Source organism: Fukomys damarensis, unplaced genomic scaffold (assembly GCF_012274545.1).
Source record: "Fukomys damarensis isolate Sample0158 unplaced genomic scaffold, DMR_v1.0_HiC HiC_scaffold_27, whole genome shotgun sequence".
Taxonomy (NCBI): domain Eukaryota; kingdom Metazoa; phylum Chordata; class Mammalia; order Rodentia; family Bathyergidae; genus Fukomys; species Fukomys damarensis.
The window spans coordinates 21,588,715-21,602,263 of record NW_022900939.1 but is presented as its reverse complement, the minus strand read 5'-3'; the positions used below and the strand labels follow the sequence as shown (position 1 = coordinate 21,602,263).

The 13,549-nt window shown below is 50.8% G+C and overlaps 1 protein-coding gene across 4 annotated transcripts; it reads left to right on the top strand.

Annotated features, from left to right (window-relative positions):
• Ankrd13d (ankyrin repeat domain 13D) lies at positions 1-12,464 on the top strand. Of its 4 annotated transcripts, none has more exons than XM_010635827.1 (15): positions 1-105; positions 607-742; positions 857-981; positions 1,610-1,655; positions 1,733-1,876; positions 2,079-2,268; positions 9,229-9,295; positions 9,666-9,747; positions 9,944-10,005; positions 10,102-10,232; positions 11,039-11,196; positions 11,286-11,402; positions 11,490-11,653; positions 11,732-11,823; positions 12,113-12,464. In XM_010635827.1, the coding sequence occupies exons 1-15, from the start codon at positions 16-18 to the stop codon at positions 12,324-12,326; spliced, it is 1,818 nt and encodes a 605-aa protein (XP_010634129.1). In that variant the 5' UTR covers positions 1-15; the 3' UTR covers positions 12,327-12,464. The 4 variants fall into 4 exon arrangements, with proteins under 4 accessions (XP_010634129.1, XP_010634128.1, XP_010634130.1 ...); XM_010635826.1 differs by having other exon boundaries at positions 553-742; XM_010635828.1 differs by lacking the exon at positions 1-105 and having other exon boundaries at positions 625-742; positions 844-981.
• Positions 12,465-13,549: the final 1,085 nt, after the last annotated feature.

Sequence of the window (13,549 nt, the reverse complement as noted above, 5' to 3'; positions counted from 1 at the left end):
GCGCTGAGGCCCAGCATGGCCGGCCAGGGCCCCACGTTCCCGCTGCACCGGCTAGTCTGGGCCAACCGGCACCGTGAACTGGAGGCCGCGCTGCACAGTCGCCAGGTGAGGCCCCATTCGCCAGGACCCCGCCCGGGGCCACGATCTCCATCCGCAGCTGCATCCCAGCTCCCAGCCCGATCCGAAGTCCCGATCACCTGCCCTCCCTCTTGATCCTTTGGCCACATCTCCCACCGCTGGGCCTTACCCTGCTTTCTGCTCACCTCACACTGCATCAAGCCCTCGAATTCACCCGTGCCACCCCGAGCCAGGCTGAGTACAGGCCCAAACAAAACTCATGGCTAGAATTCATGACATCCTTCACTTGCATCTCTGTCTGACCGTCCCCGCCACCAGGAGGCCAGCTCTGCCCGTGGCAGGGGGCAGGAGAAGTGGGCAAATCCTTCCCATCTTCCCCTTTACCGCCCTGGACATATGGGCCATCTCTGCCATCTCCCTGGCCTGACTGCTGTCCTTATTTCCCATCGTGACTCCAGCCCATCCCATCTCTAGACTCTGCCTTGGCCTCTGCTCTCTTCCCTTGTGCTGAGTGTCCATCTCCCTCAGCACGACATTGAACAGGAGGACCCCCGAGGACGGACTCCCCTGGAGCTGGCCGTGTCCCTAGGAAACCTGGAGTCTGTGAGAGTCCTTCTTCGGCACAATGCCAACGTGGGCAAAGAGAGCCGCCAGGGCTGGGCAGGTACACAGAGGGCAGAGGGGCTGCTCTTAGATGGGGAGAAGTGTTGGTGGGTAGGAGTGAGTTGCCAGGGCCCAGGACATTGGGAAGGCTTCCCTCAGCAGCTGGTGCCCCCAGTCCTGCAGGAGGCAGTCAGCACTGGAGACCCTGAGATGGTGCAGCTGGTGCTCCAGTACCGGGACTTCCAGAGGGCCATACAGAGGCTGGCTGGCATTCCAGAACTACTCAACAAACTCCGCCAGGTACAGCCAGGCACAGGATGTGGCCAGTAAAGGGGGGCGGGTACCATGGCAGGGACTGCCCTGGTCCCCCATACAGGTCTCGGTCTTGGAAGGGCAGCCAGCCCATGCAGCAGTTTGCCCCCCAGTGTCTTAATTGCAGCCCCGGGTCATATGGTGAGACAGCCCTTTGGAAGAAGAGCCTTCACCAGCAGGGAGGGGTCCCAAGTGCCAGAAATCTCTGCAGAGCTTTAGGCTTTGGGCCCCCTAGAGAATGCAGGTTTCCTGGAGGGAGGTAGAGGAGACAGCTGGGCCCCTAGAATGTGCGGTTCTATGCTTTGTCCATTTTTTTTTTTCAGGCATATAGAGGGACCCTGCGGGCAGAGCACACTACCTCATGGCCCTCCCAGGGACAGCCCTGGAGGGCCCATTGTGTTCCCTTTACAGATGAGGCCTCAGAGACCTAGTATGTTATGGCCATCTTCAGATACTAATAGCTTTCTTACCATGTAGACTATTTCAGGGCTCCCTGGGTGGGGTTTGGTTGTTTTGGGACCAAAGCTGGTGCCTTGGCAGTGCAGCAAGGACCTCTCAGGTCCACGGGGCCCCAGCACCAGGCCAGACCCTTAAGGGTAGTTCTGGTCTCCCTCAGGCCCCAGACTTCTACGTGGAGATGAAATGGGAGTTCACCAGCTGGGGTGAGTGGATCTCTTGGCTCCCAGGGACATGAGTGGGGCCTTTGGGAAGACCCCCGGTGACCTCAGTGCTCCCCCAGTGCCCCTCGTGTCCAAGATGTGCCCAAGCGATGTGTACCGTGTGTGGAAGCGGGGCGAGAGCTTACGAGTGGACACCAGTCTCCTAGGCTTTGAGCACATGACCTGGCAGCGAGGCCGCAGAAGCTTCATCTTCAAGGGCCAGGGTGAGCTCTGGGACACATGCCAGGGAGCATGCTGGCACCTTGATTCTCAGTGGCTTTCCTTTCTTGGTACCTTCTGGAGGTGAAAACTGACAATGTGGCGGGTAGAGGGCAATGCAGGGGCTGCGGCTGGACTACTGAGCCCCAACTGGCAGAGGGGAGCCCAGCACTGACATGCCCTCCCCCTTACACCCCTGCCACGCAGAGGCAGGAGCCCTGGTGATGGAAGTGGACCATGACCGGCAGGTGGTGCACACGGAGACGCTAGGGCTTGCTCTACATGAGCCCGAAGCACTACTGGCCGCCATGCGGCCCAGCGAGGAACATGTGGCAAGCCGCCTCACCTCCCCTATCGTCTCCACCCACCTGGACACTCGAAATGTGGCTTTTGAGAGGTTAGCAGGGATCTAGTGCAGCATGGGTGCAATGAGAAAGGTAGCAAGAGCCACCATTGATAAGGGTAGAGCTGTCCTTGAGGTTCCCGTCCAGAGCTTCTGGGAAGCTGAGTCCTCCGCCAGAGGCGGCTCAGACTGTGGGGGAGGGCGAATCCCTGGCAGCCCAATGTCCTACCATGCTGGGCCCCTGTGGTGAGCCCCTGCACACTCATGGATGCAGGCCACTGCCTTCCCAGGGTGGGGACGAGGTCAGGATGTCCTGAATTTCTCTTTTTCCTTTTTTTTTCCAATGCTGGGAATGGAACCCAGGGCTGCACACATGCTAGGCAAGTCTCCTATCACTGAGCTATGGCCCCAGACCTCCCCCACCCTTTCTATTGAGACAGGGTGCTGCTAAGTTACCTAGGCTGGCCCCTAACTTGCAATCTTCCTGCCTCAGACTTCTGGGTAGCTCAGATCATAGGCATGTACCACCACCACTGTGCCTGGCTGTCCCATTTCTTGACTTCTGACCTCACACATTTTCCATAAAAGCGAGCACATAGGCTGTGATTCAAGGCAGTTCTGGCTTCTCATTAACAACAGCTATCTTTGAGGCAACTAAGCTATCTTTATAGGTAACTAAGGAACAAAAAGTATTATTTCTCTGATAATATATGCTCCTGGTTTCAGTGGAAGGCTTTGGAAACAGAGTTTTTTTGTTTTTGCTTTTGCTTTGTGTGTGTGTGTGTGTGTGTGTGTGTGTGTGTGTGTGTGTGTGTATTTTTTTGGTACCAGAGACCTTGTACTTGCAAGGCAGGTGCAGTACCACTGAGCTAAATCCCTGGCCCTGGAAACAGTTTTTTAAAAGTGTCTTTATTCAGTGGTGCACTGCCTGCCTGGCAAGCACCAGGCCCTGAGTTTAATTCCCAGAACTGGAAAAAAAATGTAGCATTATTGAGATAAATTTCATATACCATACAGTTTACCCATTTAAAGTGTACACAATTCAATGTTTTGTTTATTTGTTTATTTTGTTTTGTTTTTTGAGACAAGATCTCCCTATGTAGCTCAGGCCAGCCTTAAATTCACTATGTAGCCCAGGTTGGTCTCAAACTCATGGCGATCCTCCTGCTTCAGCCTCCCAAGTGCTAGAATTACAGGCATGTACCACCAAGCCCAGTGAGGCCCAGCTTTTAAAAAGAAACTTAAATTATCACTTGTCCCCATCCTCTCCCCTGGCCCAAAGCATCTACTGATCTACTCTCTATTTTGGACTTTCTTTTTCTTCTTCTTGTTGCTTTTCTATTTTTTTGAGACAGGGTCTCACGATGTAGTTGAGACTGACCTGGAACTCACTATGTAGTCCAGGCTGGTCTCGAACTCACAGTGATCCTCCTGCCTCAGTCTCCCGAGGGCTGGGATTACAGGCGTGAGCCATCATGCCCAGCATATTTTGGACTTGATCATATGAAGGAAATTTTAAAGTACGTAGCCTTTTGTGTCTTGGTTCTTTTCATTTAGTATAATGTTTTCAACTTTCATCCATTTTGTAGCATATAATTACTTCATTCCTTTTTTATAGCCAAATTTACTGTATGAACATAGCACATTTGTTTATTCATTAGTCCACTAACAGTCATCTAGGTTGTTTCTAGTATTTGGCCACTATGAATAAGGCTGCTATAAACATTTGCATACAAGTTTTGTGTGCACATTTGTTTTCATTTCTTCTGGGCCTATACATTGAGGTAGAGTCACTATTATATGGTAACTCAATATTTAATTGTCTGAGGAACTACTGGACTGTTTGTTTAGCAGAGGAGGCGTGCCATTTTACATTCTTAGCAGCAGTGTACAAGGGTTCCAGTTCCTCCGCCTTCTCACCATTTGTCATTGTTCATTCTTTTTTTGTTTTGTTTTGGTACGGAGGATTGAACTCAGGACCTTGCACTAGTGAAGCAGGCCTGTCACCACTGAGCTAAATCCCCAGCTAATTGTTTTGGTTTTTAAGACAGGGTCTTGGTATGTAGTTCAGGTTGCCTTGGACTCCCTCTGTAGCACAGGCTGACCTTGAACTTGTGGTGTTCCTGCTGCCTCGGCCTCCTAACGCTGGGAGTGAAGGTGTTCACCACCATGGCCAGCTCCTTATTGTTCATTCATCCATTTTTGGATTATTGCCGTCCCAGAGGATGGGAAGCATCTCACTGTGGATTTCATTTGCATTTTCCCTAATGGCTTACAACATTGAGTGTCTTTTCATGTGTTTATTGGTGATTTGTGTACCTTCTTTAGAGAAATGTCTGTTTATAACTTTTACCCGTTTCTTAATTAGCTTAGCCTTTTCTTTTTTAATTGTAAGAGTTCTCTATATAGCAAGGCGTGGTGTTCAGACCTCACTCTGCAAGGCTGAGGCAAGAGAATCACAAGTTTGAGCCCATCCTGGGCAACTTAGTGACACCCTGTCTCAAAATAAAAAATTAAAAAGTCTAAGGATATAGCTCAGTGAGAAAGAAAAAAAAGTTATCTGTGTATTCCAGGTGTTAAGTCCCTTATCGGATATATGATTTGCAAATATTTTCTGTGGTCTGTCTCCACTTTCCTGATGGTGTTTTTTGAAGTACAGAAGTTTTTATTTTTAATTAAGTATTTATTTATTTAGCATTACTGGGGATCAAACTCAGGACCTTGCACGTATGAGGCAGGCACAGCAACACTGAGCTAAATCCCTGGCCCCAGAAGTTTTTAATTTTAATGGTAATGGACAGTTGATTTTTATTTAGTTGGTTTTATTTATTTAGTTTTGTGGTACTGGAGATTGAACCTGGGAATCGTCACATTGAGCTATATCCCCTGCCCTTTCTTCTTTTTAATTTTAAGACAGGGTCTTGCTGAGTTGCCCAGGTTGGTCTTGAACTTTCATTCCTGACTCAGCCTCCCAGAGTACAAGGATTACATGCACAGCTTGTTGCTCATTATTTCTTTCCTTTTTTTTTTTTTTTTTTTTTTTTTTTGAGACAGGGTCTCACTATGTAGTTGAGACTGACCTGGAACTCACTATGTAGCCCAGGCTGGTCTCAAACTCTCAGCGATCCTCCTGCCTCAGCCTCCCAAGTGCTGCGATTACAGACATGTGCCCCCACACCCGGTTTTTGCTCATTATTTCTAATAATATTTTGCCAAATCTAGGGTCATGGAGATTTCTTCCCATTTTCTTCTAAAAGTTTTAGCTCTCACATTTAAGTCTTTGAGCCATTTTGAGTTAATTATTTTTTTTTTCTTTTATTCATTTATTTATTTATTTTTATTTTTGAGACAGGGTCTCATTATGCCTTGTACTCAACTATGTAGCCCAGGCTAGCCTCAAACTTGCAGTGATCCTCCTGCCTCAGCCTCCTGACTACTGGGATAACGGGTGTGCACCACCATGTCTGGCTATTAATCACTGTTATTCTGTAGTAAATTTTGACATTTGAAAGCATGAGTCTTCCTACTTTTGCCCTTCAGGATTATTTTGGATATTCTGGAACCCTAGCACTTTATGTGGATTCTAGTTTCAGCTTCTCAGTTTCTATGAAGAAGTCAGATGAGATTCTGGTAGAAATTGCATTGCATGTGTAAATCAGGTGGGGGAATGTTACCACGTTAATGATGTTAAGTCTTCCAATCCATGAATATGGGATGCTTTTCTATTTATTTTGATATTCTTTAATTTCTTTTAGCAAAGTTTTGTGGTTTGCAGAATTTGTTTTCTGTCCTTTTGTTAAATTTAGTCCTTTGTTTTGTTTTGTTTTTGAGATAGGATCTCAATATGTAGTTCAAGCTGGCCTCAAACTCTAGCAATCCTTCTCCCTCAGCCTTCTGAGTGCTGGGATTATAGGTGTGTGCCATCACACCTGGCCAGTCCTTTTTCTTTTATCTAACTCAAGTCCTTGCACTTTCCAGGCAGGCGGCCAAACCACTGAGCTAAATCCTTGGCCAGTCCTTTTTTTTTTAGTGGCACTGGGGATTGAACCCAGGACCTTTGTGCTGAGCTGCATCCCCTTTTTATTTTGAGACAGGCTACCACTCACTAAGTCTCTAAATGGGTTTGGATTTACAATCTTCCTGCTTCAGCCTTCCAGAGTAGCGGACTTATAAGCATGAGCCACCATGCCTGAGTTTATTTTTTTTTCTGTCTTTTCTGATGCTATTATGAATCAATTTGTCCCTTCCTTCCTTCCTCCCTCATCCTTCCTTCCTCCTCCTCTCCCTCATCTCCCTCCCTCCTGCTCTTTCTTCCTTCTTTGCTTATGTCTTTCTTCAGTGCTGGAGATCAAACCCAGGACCTGTGCATGCTATGCGAATACTCTACCACTGAGCTACACCCCCTGTAGTTTTCTTGTAATGTCTTTATCTGTTCTTTGTTTCTTTTTGGTACCAGGGATTGAACTCTAGACTCTGCAATTGTGAGGCAGGCAGCAGAACCACTGAGCTAAATCCCTGGCCCTATCTGGTTTTGATATAGGTCATGCCTCATAGAAAGAGTTGGAAAATGTTGCCTCTTTATTATTATTATTATTATTATTTTTAAACAGGGTCTTACTATGTAGCCTAGGCTGGCCTTGAACTTGCTGTGTAGCCCAGGGTGGCCTCAAATTTGAGATCCTCCTACCTCAGCCTTCCAAGAGCTGGAATTACAGGCATATACCATCATGCCCAGCTAGCTCTTCATCTATGTTTAGTGGGGTTTTTGTTTGTTTGTTTTTGTTTTTGTTTTTTTGAGACAGGGTCTCACTATATAGTTGAGACTGAACTGGAACTCACTATGTAGCCCAGGGTGGTCTCGACCTCACACCGATCCTCCTGCCTCAGCCTCCCGAGTGCTGGGATTATAGGCATGCACCACCACGCCCAGCTGTTTCCAGTGTCTTAATGTGGAAGGTTAGGTTATTGGTTTGAGAATTTTCTGTGATACTGGGTACTAGGGATTGAATGCAGGGCCTTCACACTGAGCTATATATATCACCAGCCCTTTTTTATTTTGAGACAGAGTCTCATTAAGTCTTAAGTTGCCCAAGCTGGGCTTGAACTTTAAGATCCTCCTGTTTTAGTCTCCCAGAGTGCTGGGATCACAGGCATGTGGTGGCAAGCCACCATGCCTGGCTTGTTTGTTTTTCTTTTATTTATTTATTTATTTTTTGAGACAGGGTCTCACTATGTAGCTGAGAATGACCTGGAACTCACTATGTAGCCAAAGCTGGTCTCGAACTCACCACGATCCTCCCATCTCAACCTTCCTAGTGCTGGGATTACAGGCGACCACGATGCCCGGCTTGTTTATTTTTCTGATACTGGGAATTGAACTCAGGACTCTCCACATGCCAGGCAGGTGCGGTGCCACTGAGCTACATCCTTGGCCTATCTGGTTTTTTGAGACAAGGTCTTTGCTATGTAATCGAGGCTGCCTCAACTCACCATAGTTCTCCTGCCTCAGCCTCCTGAGCGCCACCACACCTCCCTTCTCTCTGTCTTATTTCCTTGCTTCCTTCCCTCTCTCTTCTTTTTCTTTCTCTCCCTTCCCCCCACTTTCTTTCTTCTTTTGATATCAGGTCTCACTGTGTTGCCCAGGCTGGTTTCAGACTCCCACTTTCGCCTCCTAAGTAGCTGGGACTATACAGGTGTGCACCATGATGCCCAACTCTTCTTTCTCAATATCAGCATTTACAACTATAGATTTCCCTCTCAGCATGGCCTTAGCTGTGCCATATTTTGATATGTTGTACTTTCATTTCTATTCATCAAAGTTTTTTGGGTTTCTTTTTTTTTTAACCAGGGATTGAACTTACAACCTTGTGCTTGCGAGGCAGGCACAGTGCCACTGAGCTAAATCCCTGGCCCTCATCAAAGTATTTTCTGATTTCCTTTTTGATTTATTCCTTTGTTTACTTGTTTGTTTTTTGGTACTGGGGGTCAAACTCAGGACCTGCAGGACCTTGTGCTTTCGCGAGGCAGGTGCCATTCCACTGAGCCAAATCCCCAGCCCCTTTTTGATTTATTCTTTGAACCACTGGTTATTTAGGAGTATGTTGTTTACTTTCCTCACATTTGTGAGTTCCTAAGATTTTTTTTTTTTCTAATTTCATTCCATTGTGGTTGGAAAACATACTTTGTGAGCCTTCTGTCCTTTGAATTTTACTGAGGTTTCTTTTATGACCTAGCATATGGTCTATCCCCAAAAATGTCCCATGTGCACTTGAGAAGAATTATATTCTTTTGTTGCTGGGTGGTGTGTTCTCAAAATAAATATCTGTAAAGTCTAGTTTTTGCTGTTGTTCATTTCTTCTGTTTCTTTGATTTTTTTTTTTTTGTCTGCTTGTTCTATTCAGTAGTAAAAATGGGGTATTGAAGTCTTCAGCTATTATTTTGAATCAGGCATACTTTTAACTTTTTATTGTAGAAAATTTCAAATGGGCTAGGGATGTTAATCAATGCTAGGGTCAATTGCCCAGCACACACAAGGCCCTGGATTCCATCCTAAGCACTACAAAAAATTAAAATTCAAAAATTCAAACATACATGAAAGAAGAACTAATACTATCCTTACACATCATCACTCAGCTTCAACATTTATCAGCATTTTACTAGTGTTATTGAATCTATCCTCTTCCCTTTTTTCTGTTTTCCCCCCACAGTATTTTGAAGCACATCCCACATGTCACATCCTGTGAACAGTAAATGTTTCTACGCATGACTCTGAGAGAGAAAGGTGTTTTTTAATTCGGCCCAGACACCATTATCACATTTAATAAAGTTAGCGACGGCTCCTCAGGATTGTCCAGGCCCCAGTCCTTGTTCAGATGGCCCCATCCCCAAGGCCTCTCTGAGTTCCCCCATGGGAAGGGACCCTGAGAGGTGGGCAGCCAGGGCTGGCTCATACAGGGGGCTATGGCCGGGTGTGCACAGCGCACATCCGCACAGCTCCTGTTTGGTCTGTTGCAGGAACAAATGCGGTATCTGGGGATGGCGGTCGGAGAAGATGGAGGCTGTCAGCGGCTACGAGGCCAAGGCAGGAGAGGCAGTGGTGGGGGCTGGGGTAGCAGATGGGGCCTCGAAGTTCAGCTCCTTTTCCATACCTACTCCCAGCGTGGAGGGAGAGGTGGAGTCACCCTGGGTACCCAAGGGAACTCACTGGGGCCTGAGGGCCCAGCCTGCTGACCGCCCCACACCCCATCAAAGAGAAGCATTTATTTCTTGGCCCCTGGGCTGCATCTGCTCATTAGGTGACTCTAGGGGTTCAGACCATGCCATTTCCTCCACTGTGGGGAGTGATCTCACCTGTCTCTGGGGACAGAAGGACTTGGGTCCTGTGCTTGTGAGGTTGAGTGTGGGGAACAGGCTCTTAACACCCAGCTCTCTGTGTCCCTCCTGCTCCCTAGGTATACAGTGCCACCAACGTGGAGCTGGTGACACGCACACGCACAGAGCACCTCTCTGATCAGGACAAGTCGAGGAGCAAAGGTAAACCCAGGTGCGCCTGCCTGCTGCCCAGTGATACGTGGTCTGGGATCAGAGCCAGAGTAGCCCTGTACGGGCTGGGAGGCCTCCCTATCTTTGCCCCTGTCCCACTCAGCAGGAGGCTCTCAGCTGGGGGGCAGGGTGGGGCAGGCTGGGCAGTGGCCCACAGTCCCCTCACGGCTCCCTCCCTTCTCCTCAGGGGGGAAGACTCCATTCCAGTCCTTCCTGGGGATGGCCCAGCAGCACTCCTCCCACAGTGGGGTGAGCCGAGCCGGGGCTGGGGAGGGCCGGGCCAGTGGGTGGGCAGGGTGCCACCTGTCCACCCTGAGGCTAAGTGTGGTCTTGGGGCCCACCCAGGCTCCTGTACAGCAGGCAGCCAGCCCCACCAACCCCACAGCCATTTCCCCCGATGAATACTTCGACCCTAGCTTCAGCCTGGAGTCAAGAAACATTGGCCGCCCCATCGAGATGTCCAGCAAAGTACAGAGGTGAGGTCTGCAGGCTGGCTGGGGACTTCTCTAGGGACAGGGACCCCACCTATCTCCCCTGATCCTTTGTAGACTCCTGTCACATCCAGCAGGCTTCTCTCTGCACTATGCTCCCGAGGGCAGGAGCCATGTGTCTTATCATGGTCCTGAGCACCCAGCATACACCATGACCCAGACAGTCACAGGTCTTTCATGAACCAGTGAATGAATGAATGGGTGGCACCACCTTGTATAGTTTTCTGCTGAGCAGGTGCTGGGGCTGGGCATGCCAGAATGGGAAGGGTGTAGAGCTCTGCTGCCCTGGTCTCTGTAGCCAGAGGAAGTACTTTCCCTACCTGGAATCTGACTTCCTCCTCAATGAAATGAAGTCACACTTGCCTACCCACCTCTCAAGGACCTGTGATCAGCAGTCTTAACAGCAAGCCCAGCACTCTCCGTGATGCCTCATATGGATCCTCTCAGCCAGGCTGGGATCCAGGCCTCTGTAGTTCTGGCCCCAGAGCTGTGCTGTACAGCTCTGTGCAGAGGAGGATGAGGCCATGAATTAGGTGCAGAAAATGGCCTACTGCCTGGCCCCCACTGTCCTCACTCAGACCAGACAAACACAAAACCATCAAGAGCACCAGTGTGGGCCCAGGGTCTGAGGCAGCTCCAGCCATAGGGCTAGGGTACAAGTTACTTGGGGAGGCAGGCAAGGGCGACTGAGCCGGGAGGAGGGTGCCCCAGGCAAGTGATCAGAGGTGGTTGGCCTCAAGGGGAAGGCCACCAGCAGGTCCCTGACCCACATCCTTTGGTTGGCTGGGCAGGTTCAAGGCAACACTGTGGCTGAGTGAGGAGCACCCGCTCTCCCTGGGTGACCAGGTGACACCCATCATTGACCTGATGGCCATCAGCAATGCTCACTTTGCCAAGTTGCGTGACTTCATCACCCTGCGCCTCCCTCCCGGCTTCCCCGTCAAGATTGGTGAGAGGGCCCCCTGGGGCAGTGGGATGCGGTACCCCAGGGCAGGGGGCCTACAGGGGACGTGTGGCTCAGGTTTGCTGTCTCCACAGAGATTCCCCTTTTCCACGTACTCAATGCTCGCATCACCTTCAGCAACCTGTGTGGCTGTGATGAGCCCCTGAGCTCCGTGTGGGTGCCAGCCCCCAGCTCTGCCCCGGCCACTCCAGGTATGCCCTGAGGGACAGAGGGAGGCTGCACAGCTATCTGGGAGCTGAGACGTGGGGCTGAGTGCGGTCCCTCTGCTGCCTCCCCAGGGAGCCCCTTTCCATGCGAGGTGGATCCCACTGTGTTTGAGATCCCTGAGGGGTACAGCGTGCTGGGTGCTGAGCGCAGTGAGCCCCTTCGAGACGAGGATGATGACCTGCTGCAGTTTGCCATCCAGCAGAGCCTGCTTGAGGCAGGCACAGAGGCAGAGCAGGTGGGGCTGGGGCAGGGGTGGGTCCTGGCCTCTCAGCCACAGGGCCAAGGTGACAGCTTCAGGCTCTGGCTACTGCAGGTGACTGTCTGGGAAGCCCTGACCAATTCTCGGCCTGGCGCCCACCCTCCTCCCCAAGCCACTGTGTATGAGGAGCAGCTTCAACTGGAGCGGTGAGGCCCTGCAAGACCCACCAGATCCCTGCCTCAGCCCACTGGGTCTGTACCCCCAGCGCTCCCCTAGCTGGTGGGGAGCCCAGCGGTACTGGTCCTAGGACCCCACATCCTCTCCAAAGCCACCATCCAGCTGTGGTACTGCCTGCCACCAAAGGTGGCACGGGGGACAGGGAGATGGGTCCTGCTTGTCCTTCCCTTGTCCCCCAAAGCTATGCACCCAACCCCTCTTCTCTTCCTCCAGCCTTCACACTTTGGTCTGCTTTTCCCCTCTCACCCCTGCCCACAGGGCCCTCCAGGAAAGCCTGCGGCTGTCCACAGAGTCCAGGGGCCCTGGGTCCCCTGAGAGGACACCCCCCTCTCAGGCCCCCCCAAGCTTTGAGGAGCAGCTTCGCCTGGCACTTGAGTTGTCCTCTCGGGAGCAGGAAGAGCAGGAGCGGAGGGGGCAGCAGGAAGAGGAGGACCTACAGCGGATCCTGCAGCTGTCACTCACGGAGCACTGAGCCACCTGGCCCTGGAAGGGTCAGGGCCACTCCCTCTGCCCGCTTTTGTAATTTATTTATTTATAAACTGCTGCTGAGCTTGGGGCCTGGAGCCCAAAGGTGACAGGAGTGGCACTAAGATGAAAATAAAGACTCTTAGCAGCACGCTTGCTTAACTCAATGGGCTAGAGCTGGGCGCTGCCGGGTGGGGGCATTGAGGGAGACACCATGATAGTAACCTCGGAGCTGGCTTTGAGTCCTGACCCCTTTAGCTTCTCTGAACCTCTGTTTCTTGAACTGTGAAGTGAGGAGACAACCCTCAAGTCCAGGGCTGTTTGTTGGGATGATGGAAGGAGACAACATCAGGATCAGGTGCTCTCCTCTGAGCCCTGGCCACCTACTGGAAACCCACATTCCTCCTGCCACCCAGTGTGGCCTTTCAGAAACCTGGCCCACGCTCCTGTCAAGAGGATAAGGCTGGGCCTGCAGACCCTCCTCACAACCCACTGGGAAGGTCCCCACAACCCCCATCCCTGCAGCCCAAGCTCAGGTCTTTGCCCTGACTCCAGTACATTCTAACAGTGTGACTGCAAGCAAGTCACTTCAGCAGCCGGGAACCAGCTCAGCCCTCCCCTGCGAGCCTCCAGGGTGGACCTGAGACTCTGTGTGCTTCCTGGGGTACCCTTCTTCAGTACTGGAGATTGAGCTCAGGACCTTTACACAGCTACATCCCCAGCCCCCCTCCTTTTTCCCGTTTTTTAAAATTTCCAGACAGGATCTCTAAATTACCCAGCTGGGCTCCTGATTGAGATCCTCCTGCCTGAGATCCTCCTGCCTCAGCCTCCAAGAGTGCTGGGGTTAAAGGCCTGTGCCACCATGCCTGGCTTACTGGGATATTTCTATGCCCCACCCTATTTTCCCTGAAGTTTGCTGTCTCCCAAAGATTCCTGCAGAGTTGGAGACATGAAGGCCAGCTAGCAAAACTAAAAAGTTTGGGGTGAGGATTCCCGATTTCATATCCACTGTGCCTGATCCTAAGACTTGCGTCCCCTCCCCCATCCCTAGGACCTACCTCTGTGGACTAGTAATAGGGACCCAAAAGGGCTCCGGCTCAGGTGATCTAACTGGGCGGAGCAGGGAGGGCTGGGGCACTTCCTGGCAGGAGAGGCGCCCGCGAGGAGTACCGGGCTGGAATCCGCACCTGGGCCCGCCCCCAGCGTGGATGGAGCGGGGCGGGGCTTGCC

Coding starts and splice junctions, on each gene's coding strand:
- Ankrd13d (XM_010635826.1), top strand. CDS start 16: ATGGCCGGCCAGGGCCCCACGTTCCCGCTGCACCGGCTAGTCTGGGCC. Junction 9,748..9,943: donor GGACAAGTCGAGGAGCAAAG/GTAAACCCAGGT, acceptor CCTTCTCCTCAG/GGGGGAAGACTCCATTCCAG. Junction 10,006..10,101: donor AGCACTCCTCCCACAGTGGG/GTGAGCCGAGCC, acceptor GGGCCCACCCAG/GCTCCTGTACAGCAGGCAGC.